A 16,781-nucleotide genomic window follows, 5' to 3' on the forward strand; every position below is an offset into this window, starting at 1 on the left:
TGCTAGCTACTCATGAAATTTATTAGAAATTGTTATTAGAAATACATATTTATAACAGCATTATGGTATTCTCGTTCTTCTTCTTCAACATAAATGTACAATTCTGAATGTCCGGCCTCTAGCATTGCGTGGCATCGTTTACCTCCTCGATAAATAGAATAACTTGAAACGCTTATTAGTTGCCTGATGATTATAAGAAGGTTACCCCATCTATCCTCAGGCGGATGTCCTTGCCCGCTGCAGTGAGGAGCGCCCGCAGGATGCTGGTGGCTGTGCCGGTCTGTCTGCTAGCGACCAGGTGTACGGCCGTCTGCTGGCGACTCTGTGGGAATAAATCAAGATGATCTAGAATGTGATTATTCGAATCAAGCTGCAGACTGTGACTGCACAATAGTAGTCTTTTCAATAAATAGAATACTATTTTGCAGTGACTGATCTTAATTAAATTAAATGAGTATTGTTATTTCTCGTGAAGGGCTAGCGTCACTATCTTAATCTCAATACAATCCTCAAGCCATGTCTGCTTAATGTCGACTTTTTGGGACTATTGACTTGGTCTACCGTGTAAAGGGTAAATAACCGTTGTCTATGGTAGCTGGAGAAAATGAATCATTCTCATATACCTATATACAAGGGATATTAGGCTGTGGCTTTTAACTAGACACTAGATACAAAACAGTAGAAGTAAAAATTTAAGATCTTTCTAGATAATTTAAACAGCAAAGTGAGTTATCATGGTAGAAAATATACCTATGCATGTCTCAGGTAAAAGCTCCCTTCCTCAAAAACACGCAACAAATTATCTTATAATGGAAGGAAGAATGAACATTGTGCGTGCTAGTTTCAATCACAATCTCTGAATATTACCTGAAATAGAAACTTTGCACTGGATGCTATTTTTATTAAATAATGGTACAAGTTTTATAACCTAACTGTCCTTACTTATTGAACATACGAGAGATGACTTAGCTGCAGAACTAACTAGTGGTGGAAGTTGCCTTATTTGATTTTAATAGCCACTGAAACGATAGAAAACAAAAAAGTTGATATCTTTCATCTCTGTTTGAGTACTGACGCATGTTCGAGACAGAAGAAGTAGAAGGAAGTAATCATTCCACATTTACTAGTTCACTGAGTTCTTGAGTATCTACCATATTATACTTAGTAGTAATCATTATTACGTTTGATTTTGAACGAGTGAAGGAACTGTCATTTTACTTTTGTGATGGTTACTAAGAGCTGCCTTTCATATTTGAGTATTCCCCATTGCACCCTCCACTGCTATGCCTCGCGGTCCGGATTCCACTTTCCACTACACTCTTTCGACGTGGTTAAGTAAATCGGCTTGCAATTCATCTTTTCCGATATGAAGCCAGGAATTCTTTAATCCATACATTTGTTCCCAAGATTTGGCGGACTCCAGATCCGGCTTGGAGGGGGCAACCGGGAACACAGAGATAGATTTGTTCCTAAGATTTACCCAATTCAGGATTCAGGACCCAATGTTCAAAAGGCGGAATCCGGGCTCCTCAACAGAAAGAAGACATTTGTTTCCCATTAAAGAAGTCTGCAGACAAAACATGACCGTACCAGCGTAGATGTCTCTTGCATTTCGTCGAGTATGCGTTGTGGTTTTATAAAACTTTTGTAACTCACCCCACCCGTAGCGAAGGGATCGACGCCTCTCTTGGACAACAGCAACTTGACAATGTCCTCCCGAGCATACATGGCCGATATGTGCAGAACATTGTAGTTGTCCTGGAAACAAACAGTTGTATTAAACATCTGGAACATACATACTAACAAAACCCTACACTTTTTAGTTCCTAGGCTCAATATAAAGGTTGTATGTTCCAAGTAAATCAGTCACGCAGTATCGCAACAGTTAAATGAAGGTGTATTGATTACCTGATATAATCAGAATCATAACGTCAAAACCACTGCATCTTTTTCTGTCTGTATATGGACACAATTAAGGAATAAATTAGTTACAAGAAAATGCAACAGTATGGCAAAAGCTCCTCAAAGTAAAAGATGCAGCAGCCAGTAGCTTATTAGTTAAAACTTTTGGTTTCCACATAATCGAAGATTTGGGCAAGCAGAAGCTTTACGCTATGTTTTAAACCTTTTGCAAAATCCCGATTAATTTTAACACCGAGTAAAACGCAGTATACTAATCAATCGCAATTAACATATCGCTTTCCCTGCATGAGAATCCATGTACCTGCGAAAACATCGCGTGTGTTGTTCAGCCTGTTTTTCTACAAGGCGATTAAGCGCCGGACCACAGAGTGGAGAAGACGTATTTAATGTTGTGTAACTGTTCTGTAACTCTTCTAGTAATCTTTAGTAATAATATAAAGCTGAACAGTTTGTTTGTTTGTTTGAACGCGCTTATCTCAGGAACTACTGGTTCGGATTGAAAAATTATTTTTGTCTTGAATAGACTATTTATCGAGGAAGGCTTTAGGCTATATAACATTACGCTGTAACTATAAGGAGCGAGGAAATTATGGAAAATGTGAAAAAAAACGGGGTAAATTATTCATCCTTGAGGGCTTCAATGATGACCAAACTATTCCACGCGGACGAAGTCGCGGGCACAGCTAGTATAATTATAATCTTACAGACCCTCGACGTGTTTCCGTGCTTTGAGACTAGCTTTTACCATCACCATAACTCTCTGGACCTAGTAGCTTTAGCAAACGTGTTTATTATAAGTTAATACATGAGTGGGATGATGATAATGACATCACGCTATTAAACTTTTTATTTCAGTGAATCATCGCTGAATTTAGTCAGTCTCATTATATGCGTTTATTGTACTAAATAGGAGTAGGTAATTCGTGGGTCGCGTGACAAGAGGGCGGTCAAGTGGTCACCTTCGAAGGCGGTACGGTTACAACTTTCACGGTTCTCGCCTCTTGTGACTCAAACGAATGAGTGAGTTAGTGAGTCAAGATCATAGTCATGAAAAATCTAAGACATTTTTTCATAGAAGTTGTGTAAAAGAGAATAGTTTTTTCTTCTTCTAAGCAAACTTTTTTTACTCGTTTGTCAATTCGCCATAATCTCTAGATACTTTAGGAAAGTAATTTTACACTATACAAGAAAAATATGGCAAATTTTCTTGTTATAAAAAACCAAGAGTCTTGAAAAGAGTGAAAGGCCACGTTCAGCAGTTTGGCTTAATGATAGAATTGAGATTCAAATTGTGACATATCGTCTAAAAGAAGAATCCCTAATTTATAGGCCTATCACTTAGTCGCTTTTCATGACATCCATGGGAAAGAAATATAGTGATCGTATTATTTTTTTAATTAGTACCGGGAACCACACGGTGGCCGTGTGGTTCCCGGCACCAATACAAAAAAGAATAGGACCACTCCATCTCTTTCCCATGGATGTCGTAAAAGGCGACTAAGGGATAGGCTTACAAACATGGGATTATTTTTTAGGCGATGGTCTAGCAACCTGTCACTATTTGAATCTCAATTCTATCTTAAAGCCAAATAGCTGAACGTGGCCTATCAGTCCGCTCAGGACTGTTGGCTCTGTCTACCCCGCAAGGGATATAGACGTGATTATATGTATGTATGTATGTATGTATGTAACCACACGGCACAAATAAGTACTAAACCTAGAATTTAAGAAATTATAAAGTAGTTGCATTAGGTATTTTCCTGTTGATTAGTCACACGCCTGACCCCATAGCGGGCGCGAGCATAAATCGCGTCTTATCGACACATCTGCGGCGGCTGCCCGCGGGAAAGATTGCGTACAGCTAAAGCGATAAGATTCTTGATACATTAATTATAAATGTAAGAGAGGCCCACCCGCCGGACCGAAGACACTGGCTATACACTGACCATCACCGAGAGAGGCCATCATCACAACGAGTACCGCGGCGTCCGTTGACCCAAGGACAGGACAGACCACCCCAACGACTTCCCTGCCGCAGCAGATGGCGAAGATAATTGCTGAAGAGGGCCACAGCCGACCGAAAAAATCCCAGCTTTACATCGTCAAAGATGTAAGCAAAAGTGGAGAGAAAAATGTCGGAATACCGATGTCGGGGCCCAAAGTACGACTGACAGCACGCGATGGTGAGAGAGAGAGAAAAAGACATGAGTTGATACTAGAAATTAAGTAATCCCGTGCTTTGAATTTTTAAAAATCTTACTCCATGATCGACATTCTATAGCTTAAAACTTAAGGCTAACGGTAGGCTTACAAACTTGGAACTCTTGTTTAGGCGATGGGATAGCAACCTGTCACTATTTGAATCTCCATTCTATCATTAAGCCAAATAGCTGAACGTAGCCATTCAGTCTTTTCAAGACTATTGGCTCTATCTACCCCGCAAAGGATATAGACGTGACCATATGTATGTATGTAACGAGATAAAACGTAAGGAGATAACGTGTGTTAACGTGGAATAGCTGACTTTTTATCTCTTAGCTTTTACAGGTTTACCATCCTTACATGGCCAGCTCCGGCCCGCCTTATGGGAAATTACTCTTTTGTTCTACTTTCTTTCGAGTAGCCCAACCATATAGAGTGTATGTAGTGGTAATTATTCTACCGCTAACGATTATTAATGTTTCACAAATACGTGAAAATAGCTTAAATTGCTGGGCCTAGTTCATGAGCATATTGATATTTGTTTTATTGGATTCCAAAATGTTACAACTTTGCAATGTAAAATGGTTTGAATATAGGTAAATAAATCGTTGTAAGGCTAAATCATGGATAAATATGGATTATGTAAATCAATCATACAGGGATCATGGCAAATAGAATGATGAATTCTCTGTCTGCCTCTCCGGGAAAAAGGTGTGATTATATATATTTTTTTTTCAATTAATATGTATGTGTATAATATTTTTGTAATGTATAATATATTATTTAACTTTTAAAAAAAGACTATGGAACAGTGAACCCAACACATCCTACTAATATTATAAATGCGAAAGTTTGTGAGTATGTCACGATGTCAGCATGGATGTTTGTTACTCTTTCACGCAAAAACTACTGAACCGATTACAATGAAATTTGGTATGTAGGTAGCTAAAGACCTAGAATAACATATAGGCTACACTTTATCCCGGAGTCCCCGCGGGAATGATTCCACGCGGACGAATTCATTATAAAATTCTTTCAATAATAACAGCTCCTACCTCTGAGCGTTATTTATTTTAAATTCAATAAGAAGGTTAAATATATCCAAGGTCCCACTATAAGATCAAAATACATATTATATTGTGGCAAAGGCTGCCTCGCCTCAAGGTTAACTTTATCGCTTCAGGTAGCACGGCTCGTAGCCGCGGGTCTACGGTGTAGTCACTTCGTAGCACTTTGCTACGAGTGATGCTACGACGAATGATATAAGCTTTTAAGTATTTAATAGAACTGCATGTCAATTCTGCTATTTTATTTTAATCCGAAACGGATCTGAAACGCATTGATGACAACTTTTGGTATTCTACTAACAATTTGTCAAAACGAAGCCGTAACGCATTGGTTACGCAGCCGAAACGGTTCGTTTGTCGTATTCTCCTAAAGGACACATAACCTTCCGTTTGCCGTTCGGCTATTATTTCGTATTCTGATAAGTTTTTGACAGTTGGTCCGGCCGAAACGCAACAGTTCTGCATTGGTTGAATTGTCCAAAGTTACGGTTTTGCATCGGCAGCAAATAACCAACCGCTTCCGTTTCATTTGCGTTTCAGCTATCAACGTAAAGTTACTGGAATACCGTTTGACAATATAAACGCAACTGTAACCAAGCTGAAACGCATCCGAACTGTTTCGGTTAACAAATAGCAGAATTGGCCTACTGGTCCATGATAAAAATATTTTGGTTTTAATCAATAATTTTTTTTTCGTTAGAATTTATAAATACTGTTAATTGTTACTTATTCGAAGATTATAACTTATATTTTTTATAAGACTCACTTCAAGAAAAACAGCCTATGTTATTTCTAAAGATTTAGCTTATCTCTTTGCTAATATATGTATATACATCACTCTATCTATCCAGATCCCATAATCCCTGCTTCTTATTTATCTTCATTGCCATTCATCAATATTTTCATGCGAATTCATCGGATTAGAGTACCTTTGACGTGACTTTTCACCAAAACTTTAGGTACTTCTGTTGAAGGATATACTAAACTTTTTAAAAATGAGAATACTCACGTTGTTCCTCGCTCCGACATCGGACCCGAGCTCGATGAGTCTCTCCACGAAGGAGGTGCGGTTATCCTTCACCGCGTACATCAGCGGTGTCATCCCCGTCGTCTGAAACAGATGAAACATGTTACATAAACAACAAAGGAAGCAAACAAGAACATATTCTTTTAAATCTACATACATACATACAAATAAGCACGTCTCTTGCGGGGTAGACAGAGCCAACAGTCTAGAAAAGACTAATAGGCCACGTTCAGCTGTTTGGCTTAATGATAGAATTGAGATTTAAATAGTGACAGGTTGCCAGCCCATCGCCTAAAAGAAGAATCCCATGTTTATTAGCTATTCACAATATTGATATATCCACAACATTGTTATGTGTTATGCAGTAAAGAGTTATTCATACATTCATTTCTTGTTTGAATCTTAATTCCATTAATAAACCATACAGCTGAACGATGCCTTTGAGTATTTTCAAGACTGTTGGCTCTGTCTACCCAATAAAGGTTATATTCTTTCTCTGCTCTTTAATGTTCTTTTCAATCGATCTTTCCCCTCGTATCTTCACGAAAAATTCTCTTTTCGCGAACCGGACAATCGTCTAAGATCCTACAATAAACTTCTTCTATGTGTTCCTTTACACTCTTCCCATTCCTACTCTAAATCTTTCTCCGTAAAGGCTGCAAAGCTTTGGAATTCTCTCCCCTTGGACACTAAAAAAGCACAGACCCTCAACATATTTAAAAATAATGTATTTAAGTTCCTGTCCAGTTGAGCACCTAGATCGAACGTCAGGCAATTTATCTTAGTTTATGTATGTTTATTTATTAATAAGTTTATACATATATATTTATTGGATAGGTATATGTCTATTATATGTATTTCTGTTAGTATATTATTATATTGTTGCTAAAAACACAGTGACTTGCCGCTTTTTACTGAATTATCTAGTTCCTTTATTGTTTTGCCGGTTGACTGGAAGAGATCCCTTTATGGGATAAGTCCGCCATTGCTAGTGATTTGTTTATTTTATAACTTTGTACTTTTTTCTTGTTACTGTGTAAATTTCTATGCAATAAAGATATTACAAACAAACAAACAAAGGTTATAGACGTGATTATAGATATGTATGCTAAATTGTTAAATGCTTTATTATATAACAGTGTCTTTGAATTGCATTGTATATTGTTCCAATTTGCTAAAACTCTAAAAGACTGGGATCCTATTAATAACTGAGAGGTCATGACTTTATCTTAACAATTCACATTCTCGTATTCTTATTTGTTTCTTAAAAAATGTAATGTCAGCAATTTTAAATAAAATCTTGTCAAAATTACAGTGAAAACATACAATAACACAAGTTAGCATACATATCAAATTTCGGGTATAAAAAAACAATCTTAATTTTCCCGTAGAAAAATCTGAAATGTGAGTTAATTTTAACCTCATATAATATTAAAACCTAATTTTCCCCGACTCACATCAAAGTGGAAATATCAAGATTAAAAAAATCCGTTGCTGTATATAATTGAAGATAAACCTGTTGTGATGTCCGCCCGTAATCAGTTAGGTACCTTAGAGAAGTATGCAGTCGCTTGTAGAGAAAATTGATAAAAAGCTATAGATAGATCTTCAGTTTTTTTTTTATAAACAGTCATACAAACATGAAAGTAGTTCCTATATAAACTCGAATTTCAGATCAAAACAGTTACATACTTTTGATGTCTACAAACGAGTTTCAAATTGTCTGTTTTATATTACTGGAAAACGAATGGTCAAATTTCTTTCTTTCATCTTTATCCGGCGACTAAGGGATAGGCTTATAAACTTGAGATTCTACTTTTAGGTGATAGGCTAGCATCCTGTCATTATTTGAATCTCTTATTCCATCATAAAGCCAAACAGCTGAACGAGGCCTATCAGTCTTTTCAAGACTGTTGGCTCTGTCTACCCCGCAAGGGATATAGACATGATTATATGTATGTATGTATCTTTATCCATAAGATCGTTACATATAATAAAATTGTAACTGAGCAATGTCTGTACTTGAAAAATATTGCCAGAAAATCGATATAAGGTCGATATACGAGTATGTTCATATAGACCCCTATATCGGTTTTCTGTTGCAGGTTGGTCTTCCAAAAGAAGTAAAAAATGTGACTTTTTTGAATTTCTGTCTGTCTGTATGTTTTTACTCGCATAATGCTATAGCTCCGATTTAAATGTGGTTTTCTCTGATATATTAGACGTAGCAACTTAAAAAGTGGTATACAAAATTTCTCCCCTCGCCCCTCAAAGGGGGCCATACAGGGGGTCAGCATTTACGTATTCAAAATTTCGGCGAACGAAGTCAATTATAAAAATATCTTCAATAAATAACAGTTGCAAGAGGTAAGTATTTATAACGCAATTCTAAATATCTGCATTTTTAATCGCGATCAGGAATTTGCGTCAGTAATAAACTTTGTTTACAGTATTCATGATTAACCCGTTTTATTGCTCGACAGATTAATCATCAAATTTGTGGTTCTATGCGGTGATTGTATAATTAGGACGGCGAAATTTAATCACCTGTCGTATTTATTTAGATGATTTATTTTGGTTTTCATCGTTGTGGCTTTAAATATTACTCATGTTGATTTTGTAAATCATCAAAGTCATTTTGAAGACTTTGGTACATGTCTTCCCCACTAACATCTTGGTTACGTCTCACTCTCACATTTTTTTATGTAGACATGTGCATTCTTCCAAGATTTAGATTTTTGGTCTGGTGAAAATGCTGCAGTGTAGTTTGTTTTACCGCTTTTTCTACACATACGCTTTGGAAGCGGTAGTAGATATGATTAGATTTAAGTGATATTACGTCAATAAGTGATACCTTGTATTCAATTTTGAAAATAAATCTGTTCTATTTTATTCTTGCGTTCTTCAAGGAATAAGTCAGACTGTAATTAGAAGCCGGGAGTGGGTGGATATGGATATGTATGAAATAGATTTGATTTTTTAAGTGCCGCGAACCATATTATCTAATTAGATATCCAGTAAAGGTTCATTTATTATTAATTTATTAAAGACTGTGATGAAGAGTAACGACTGTTCTTAAAATTTCGTTATTTCAGTAAAATAGCTGCTTCAAAGTTTCGTGCTGATAAGTAGTTTTAACTACAAGATGGTGGGCCAAGTTAGAAGCAGGAAACTGGTTAATAAGGGAACAATTTTAACAAGTTCAGCCTCATTAGAAAGCATTTCTATAATAAAAATAAAGAAATGAATGGCTACATAGAACAATGAATACATATATAGAGCCGTGCTTAAGTAGGATTATATTGAGGACGTCCTGGTCAGGTCAAGAGTACCCTTATCGACGACCTTGCATGAAAAATTAGGAAGAGTAACGTATGAAAAAGTGGACGAAAGAAAGTAGTATGCAGGAATGGTGGCAAGTTAAAAGATGTAGTCTTCGCTCTCTTTTTTTATGATCTCGATTTTTTGTTTGTGTGCCTAATATTGGCAAGACTTTGGATATTTATTTTCATATTGATAAGCGTCACATCTTAGTGCCCCTTTACGTGGGATCGGAACAGTTTGTCTTAATTTGCATCCATTGTTTTCGCTATAACCTATGCCCTGCACCAGATGGCGGCTTTGAAAAGCCCTTTTGAGTGATTAGCGCAAGCGTGACTTATAATAATTAGCCTAATGATCGCTGTATGGTGCACTCTAATTTACATCAAAAGTTCAAGGGTTTGCCAATTTTACGCTGCATAATTTGCAAGATTTTACTTTCAGTCTGTGACGCCATAAATGATAGGTCAGGATTGTAATTAAAGCTAGGGACTTGTGCTTCTCAGCTTCCAAAGCATAAGTGTAGAATAATGGTGCAGCTTTTACAACAGCATGTATTGTCAAATTAGAATACCGTGTGGTTCCCGGCACCAATAAAAAAAGAATAGGACCACTCCATCTCTTTCCCATGGATATCGTAAAAGGCGACTAAGGGATAGGCTTACAAACTTGGGATTCTTTTTAAGGCGATGGGCTAGCAACCTGTCACTATTTGAATCTCAATTCTATCATTAAGCCAAACAGCTGAACGTGGCCATTCAGTCTTTTCAAGACTGTTGGCTCTGTCTACCCCGCAAGGGATATAGACGTGACCATATGTATGTAGAATATCCTGCTTATCTCTCTCTCATCTCTGCGTGTTCCTGGTTGCACCCTCCAAAGAAGTGTTTCGGGGCTGGGGTCCGCCTTTCGACATTTCTCTCTCCACTTGGCCCGTTTTTCGATGACCTCGGATTTCAGTCTATTGGCTCGCATATTATAAAATATCCTGATTATGACTTAACTTTAAAAAAATATCATTGACTATTAACATCCCAAAAGGGTTTAGACTATTTACCCATAGGACTGTTTGTTCGACTTCAATGATATATATACATATAAGTGTGGTATATTGATAATTAAGTGTTCAACAATATTAATTTGATAAGCATGAGTAGCGTGTTACAATAACGGATTTAGAGACTTTTGATTACGAAAAGTCCCGACAAAGGGCGAAGTAATCATCTACATCTATTAATTAACCAATATGAATATTCTATATTTATTGAGGAGTGACTATAAACCACGACACAGGCATAAATAAGCTAATGAAGAAATTTTATAGTCACAACGAAAAAAAAAGGATCTTTATGCATTATAGATTACTTTTGTGTCATTTCCCGTTGAATTAAAATGTAATCCATCTCCGGTACCATCAGACGTTTTTGGATTAATTTGACTAGTTGCTATAACGAGTCATGTATTCTGCACGTGTTTACGTAAGTACATATAAAGGCTCTTAAAAAAATGTTTTATCTAAACAGCTATATAGCACGAAGATAGCAAATTACTCACGTTTAATTTCGCAAACGCTATGCAGATGTAATAAATTTGTTGTATTCTAGATTTTTTTAGTCATTGCCGCGCCTAATCCGCTGCACCCAGCCTAATAGCTGGGTATTCAGGCCAGCTATTTCTACATTCGGGTCTAGCACAACCTCATGGTCGCTGTAATTCGCCTTATAATGTTTTTTGTACACGAAACACCAAATTTTATAAGTGCCATTCATGTTCACGTCAGACCGTAACTTCGTTTAGTTATGATTTTTCAATTTTAAGATGGCAGCCTTGTAATGAGGATATTCTTTTTCGCCATCTTATCCAGGTGTCTCATATCAAAAATTTTACATTCTACCTTAATAGTAAACGGATACAAACTTCAGTATACGACTGGAGCCGCGGGTCAAAGCTAGTTACTAATCAATCTTTGATTTAGACCATACACAACACGCACATTTAGTTACATCTTTATACCTTACGGGAGAGACAAAGCCAACAGTCTCGCAAAGACTGAAAGGTCATCGCCTAAAAGAATTCCAATAAACGTGAAAGAGACGTGTGGTATCCAGCACTCAGAACGCACTTTATATATTTTTGATAGATACCGCTTAAAGGGCGACTAAGGGACAGAAGGGCTTATAAACTTGACATTTCACTTGCAGATGTTGGACAAGCAACCTGTTAGTTTCTGAATCTCAATTCCATCATAAAGCCAATATACTAAGAGCTGGATTGTGGCCTATCAGTCTTCGACTATTGGCATGTTCTATTCCACAAGGGATATAGACGTGACAATATGTATATATAAGTTAGAATGTTTTATACAATGTATTACCTACATAAAATACACCAAACAAGCAGTGTATGCCTGGTTTTGCGGTGCGTCGGCGGGCGACTTCAATGTTGTGACAAGTGTAGCCTCCAATCGATATCCGATTTGTCAAATAAAAGACATGAACGGGTCGTCTTTTTCCACAGCGGTGTTTGTCTCACCGTTTTTATATAGAGAGCTTTAAGTTAAAAGGTATGAAAGTTTTCTCTGAATTTTAACAGATTTTTGTCTCAAAAATCTAGGTTATATTTAAATTCAATTTTTTTTTTCATTATACATTATACTTCATATCGCTTAATAATTGTCAAAACGTTTAGTTTCACAACAACAACATTAATATTGTTTATTTTATTATCATTTTAAAGATATAAAAGTGTCATATCCCGCCATTATAAGTTACGAAAACCGCGAAAAAGGATACTAAGTAACAACCAAATTTTCTGCTCATGCTATTTCGATACCTATAAAAGGTTATTTCGATAACCTAGACACGATTCAACAGATATTATTAATCATACGTTAATATGTTAATTTCCTGCATTAGAAGTCAGTCTATTGATCGTCGCTTCCTGTGTTTTGCAATATCCGCTGTGCAAAGGCTTTTAGGCGAATTACAAATCGGAATGCTGACTCAGCAACGGCTGACAAAGACTGCCCACTTGGTAAAGGTAGACGAGGGTATAGAATGCACAGTCAAAATGATGATAAAACCAGTCGCAGAGGTGGACGTTTAATGAAAAAAAATAACAATGACAGTAATTTTAATGGAATTATGTTGAGTTTAATGTACTGTATAGTACAATCAATTATTATAAAGCTATTCGGACAGGTGTATCGCAGTAAAACGAATAATATGAAAATTATGGAATTACCCGGAAAGTTTAATTTACTATAAGGGGACAATTTATTGTCAGGGTTACATAAAGTATAGTCCTAGCTGTGATGATAAAACCAGCCATAATGGTGGACTTTAGTTCGGCGAATAAAATATAATGATAGTAAATCTAATAGAATTATTCATAAAAACGTTCATATAATCGTAACCCTAGCGGGGTAGACGGAGCCAACAGTCTTGAAAAGATTGATAGGCCACGTTCAGCTGTTTGGTTTAATGATAGAATTGAGATTTAAACAGGGACAGGTTGTTAGCCCATCGCTTAAAAGTAGAATTCCAAGTTTATAAGCGTATCCCTTAGTCGCCTTTTCCGACATGCATGGGAAAGAGATGGAGTGGTCCTATTCTCTTTTTATTAATGCTGTGAACTACAAGGCACTTCTAAAAAATAATGGAATTATCCGTTAAGTTTTAATAACTTTTCTCTCTTTTGGGTTTTTATTTATGTTGTTGATTGTACCGTAATCGTATCCCGAACCAAAATGTAGTATGTGTATTAATTTACCAATAATTAATACACATGAGAACAAAGAGTAAGTAAGATCGCAATCAGAAACTAGTATGTTCATTTACAAATTCTGGAATATTACAGACACAATTACTTTACTAACGAATTCAGAGAATATTAAAGAAAACAAATGAATTTTACGCTCGAAGCAATCCATTAAAGTTGGCAAAATGGCGACCTGAATATTGACAAAAAGAAAACTTTCCTTTACGTTGCATTGGTCAAGGACCGAGGGCTATTCAAGGCCAAGTAATGAAGACTAGGGACTATCATCGAATATCCGATATTAAAAATATCCTAAAACACACCCGATAAAATGTTCGGATTATCCGAATTACTTTTTTGTTTTATTTTTGATAGCAATAATAATTACTCACAGATTGTAATTTCTACCATGTAATGATTATGTATACAAAATATCATTTTATTATCTACTATCTAATAAAATGATAGCGCGGAGCTTCGCTCCCGTGGTAATTTCGAAGTGGGAAAAACGTAGCCTGTGTTATTCCTAAATTAAGTTTAATCTGTATTATATATATTCAATCTGTGTACCAAATTTATAAATGTTACATAACATACATCAAAATCGATCCAGTAGTTTTTGTGTTTATTTGTTACAAACATCCCAAAATACTTAAATATGTTTATTATTAGTGTGGATTAGTATAACTTTTGAAATTCCTTAAAATCTAATAAACGAAATTATCCGAGACCAATGGATAATCCGAAATAATTTTATATCCATGTCCGGTATACCAATCCGTATTCGAAATTTCATAATGCATAACACCCCTATGGAAAGGATAATTAACTTAAAATTTTTCTTGTAGACGATGAATTAGCATCCTGCCACTAATTGAATCTCAATTCCATCATTGACCCATAGAGGTGCTGAACGGTGCACTTTCAGTCTCTTCAAGACTGCTTGTTCCGTCTAAACAAGCGATTAAAATGTGATTATATGAAGTATATGTAGGTACTTATATTATTTAAATGTATGTATAATATTCTTGATGGAGTTCTTTCAAGTTGATGAAATAATAAATGCATCATCATCATTATGAATAACAACACATTCATTGAATAAATGCGAAGGTTGAAAGGTCAATAAAACCTTACCCCTATTGTGAGTTAAACAATTTTTTGTGGTGAAATCATTTCTTTAAGTTATACGGGACAAAATGATCTGATTAAACGGCTAGTTTTAGTGAATTAGCGAGCTCGAAGTGAATATAGAAATTATTCATTTTACATAATATTATTGATAAAATTTTGAAATTGATAGATAAGACAGCGGGCCCGGGTACAAGGTACAAAAAAACCTGGCTTGATGTCGTTAAAAATTATACGAGTATGCTTGCAAGGGTTTGAAAACTGAAGACGCTGTAGAGCGACAGACAAAGTGGGAAGTTATCTTTATATGTGGGAAAGTGGACCCCAGGCCCGGAAGCACTATGATGGAGGGTGCAACTGAGACGATGATAGAGAGAGCGAGAGGTAGAAAGATATGACAGCGGGCCGTTCGGCCAATCATTTCACAGAAATAATAATGATAATAACAAATACCCTTTGATACATGTAAATAGATATATACTGAAACGAAAGTTTTAGTAAAGTTACACACGTGGACTTGATAGAATCTTAGTCAGACTACACGAAGGTGAATATAAAGAAAAAAAAATAAGTAAAAATATAATTTCTACAAAAAAAGTTGTATTTGAAAGTTATTAAATATGCATTTTAATATAATCATCTGTTTCCGTGATTTTCTTGTTACATTTTGTACCTACATATTTGAATTATGATATTTCATAGTTGCTCTTTTCGCAATGAACCTTGAAACTGGTGAACTGCAGCAGTTGGCAGTGTGCCAGGAGTTCGCCAGGGCATGCACTGAAAGAGCGATGGCCTGCTCAGACGGGGCAAATGTCGTTGTCACGACAATCGCTCATATTAAATCCCCGACTAATGGAATGTTATAAGTTGCTCTGTTTGTCTATGCCTGTATGTGTGTATGTGGCGTCGTAGCGCTCCAACGTATGATTTTTTTTTTAATTTTTTTTTGTTTTATTAGCGAGCAGTTGGTTATGTTCTTAGCTACGAATAAGTATATGAAAATCGATTTAAGATTGGAAAACACTGACGATGGCTTATTAAACGTTTTGTCATATATTTGTGACTTTGGAATAGGATCAATTTGTGACGATATCACTACGTCACAACCACAAGTAAATAGCGGTGAAGATTCTAAATCACGCAATCATAGTTTCTACGGCTTTGAGCATAGGTATTTATAAATTCATCGGCGCAAAATAAAACCATTACCGTAATCTGAACTGGGCCAGGTTCCAAATCTCACCATGTCATTTCTAGTACGCAGAGATCGTGATAAGCGGAAAGATGTAGTCTCTGCCTACCCCTCTGCCATATATGTATGTGTGTCATTTCTACTTGATAATACAATAGATCCGCAAAATTTAAAGGAATTGAATATAATTTCAGTATCCTCAAGCATAAAGTTACACACAAAGTCTTAATTTTGTTATTACGAAAACATGTAGAGTACATTTCACTGTACAAGTTGTATATTAAAATTGAAAATTCCTTTTCACCCGTCACATTTCCCGGTAAAACGTCGTAAGTTATGTTAAACTATACGCCATTTACATTAACAATATTGTTTAGAGAGGCGGGGATTAATAGTAACCTATTTATGGCAGTCCCCACTAGTTATTTACATATAAATAATTCATGAACGTTTGTAAAACACATAAAGATGTCTTCAGTGTGATAGGTTACTCTACCTTTAAGTAATTAAGAAATTTTTTCTTTTAATTCAAATTTATATAATACTGTAAAAGTACATACTGCATGCATTGATCCATTATGCATGTTTCCTAGATAAGTACGCAAAGACTACATCTTTCCACTTGCCTCGAACCCTGCCTACTTTCGCTTCATCCACATTTATCACTCTTCATGTAAGCATCGGTTTTGGGGTATTCTTGAACAGATTTTTCGCCAGGACCTCCTCGATTTGATCAAGGTGCGTTCGACTAGGACTTCCCTTTCTTCTTTCGCATTTATTATCTCTTTTAGATTGTCTTAGTTAACCTGCTTTAACTCCACCTCATAACCTAACGGAACTAGGCCAACAAGGCATTTTTTTTTATATCTCTGTTAGTAACATTTTCATCTCATTATTCCTGAACCAACGTTGCCAACCTTAAAAAACATAACACTCCTATTTTGAACGTTCACGGAAAAGTCACTAATGTCCGTGCATTCATCGTACTACCGAATACTATATTTTAGCCTCATAATTTGGGGTTGAAATCGAATATTAGCCGTATCAGCGTTTGTGTGTCAAGGTGGCTAGTTTTGCGTGCGGAGTCCGTAATCGATGGGAGATTTTTGACCTTACTCCACCATCCTTGGAACTCACTATTCTTGGTCAGCTACAC

The 16,781-nt window shown here is 36.1% G+C and overlaps 1 protein-coding gene across 1 annotated transcript in view; it reads right to left on the bottom strand.

The window, feature by feature from the left end:
* The window catches only part of LOC106130907 (serine/threonine-protein phosphatase 6 regulatory ankyrin repeat subunit B), a 37,714-nt gene that overhangs the window by 14,851 nt on the left and 6,082 nt on the right, over positions 1-16,781 (bottom strand). Inside the window, exons 2-4 of the mRNA XM_060947637.1 lie at positions 6,202-6,303; positions 1,657-1,758; positions 206-322 (exon numbers count right to left, since the gene is read on the bottom strand). Of these exons, the coding sequence (XP_060803620.1) occupies positions 206-322; positions 1,657-1,758; positions 6,202-6,303 (321 nt within the window). The remainder of the gene's footprint in view (positions 1-205; positions 323-1,656; positions 1,759-6,201; positions 6,304-16,781) is intronic.

This window comes from Amyelois transitella, chromosome 14, assembly GCF_032362555.1.
Source record: "Amyelois transitella isolate CPQ chromosome 14, ilAmyTran1.1, whole genome shotgun sequence".
In the NCBI taxonomy this organism is placed as follows: domain Eukaryota; kingdom Metazoa; phylum Arthropoda; class Insecta; order Lepidoptera; family Pyralidae; genus Amyelois; species Amyelois transitella.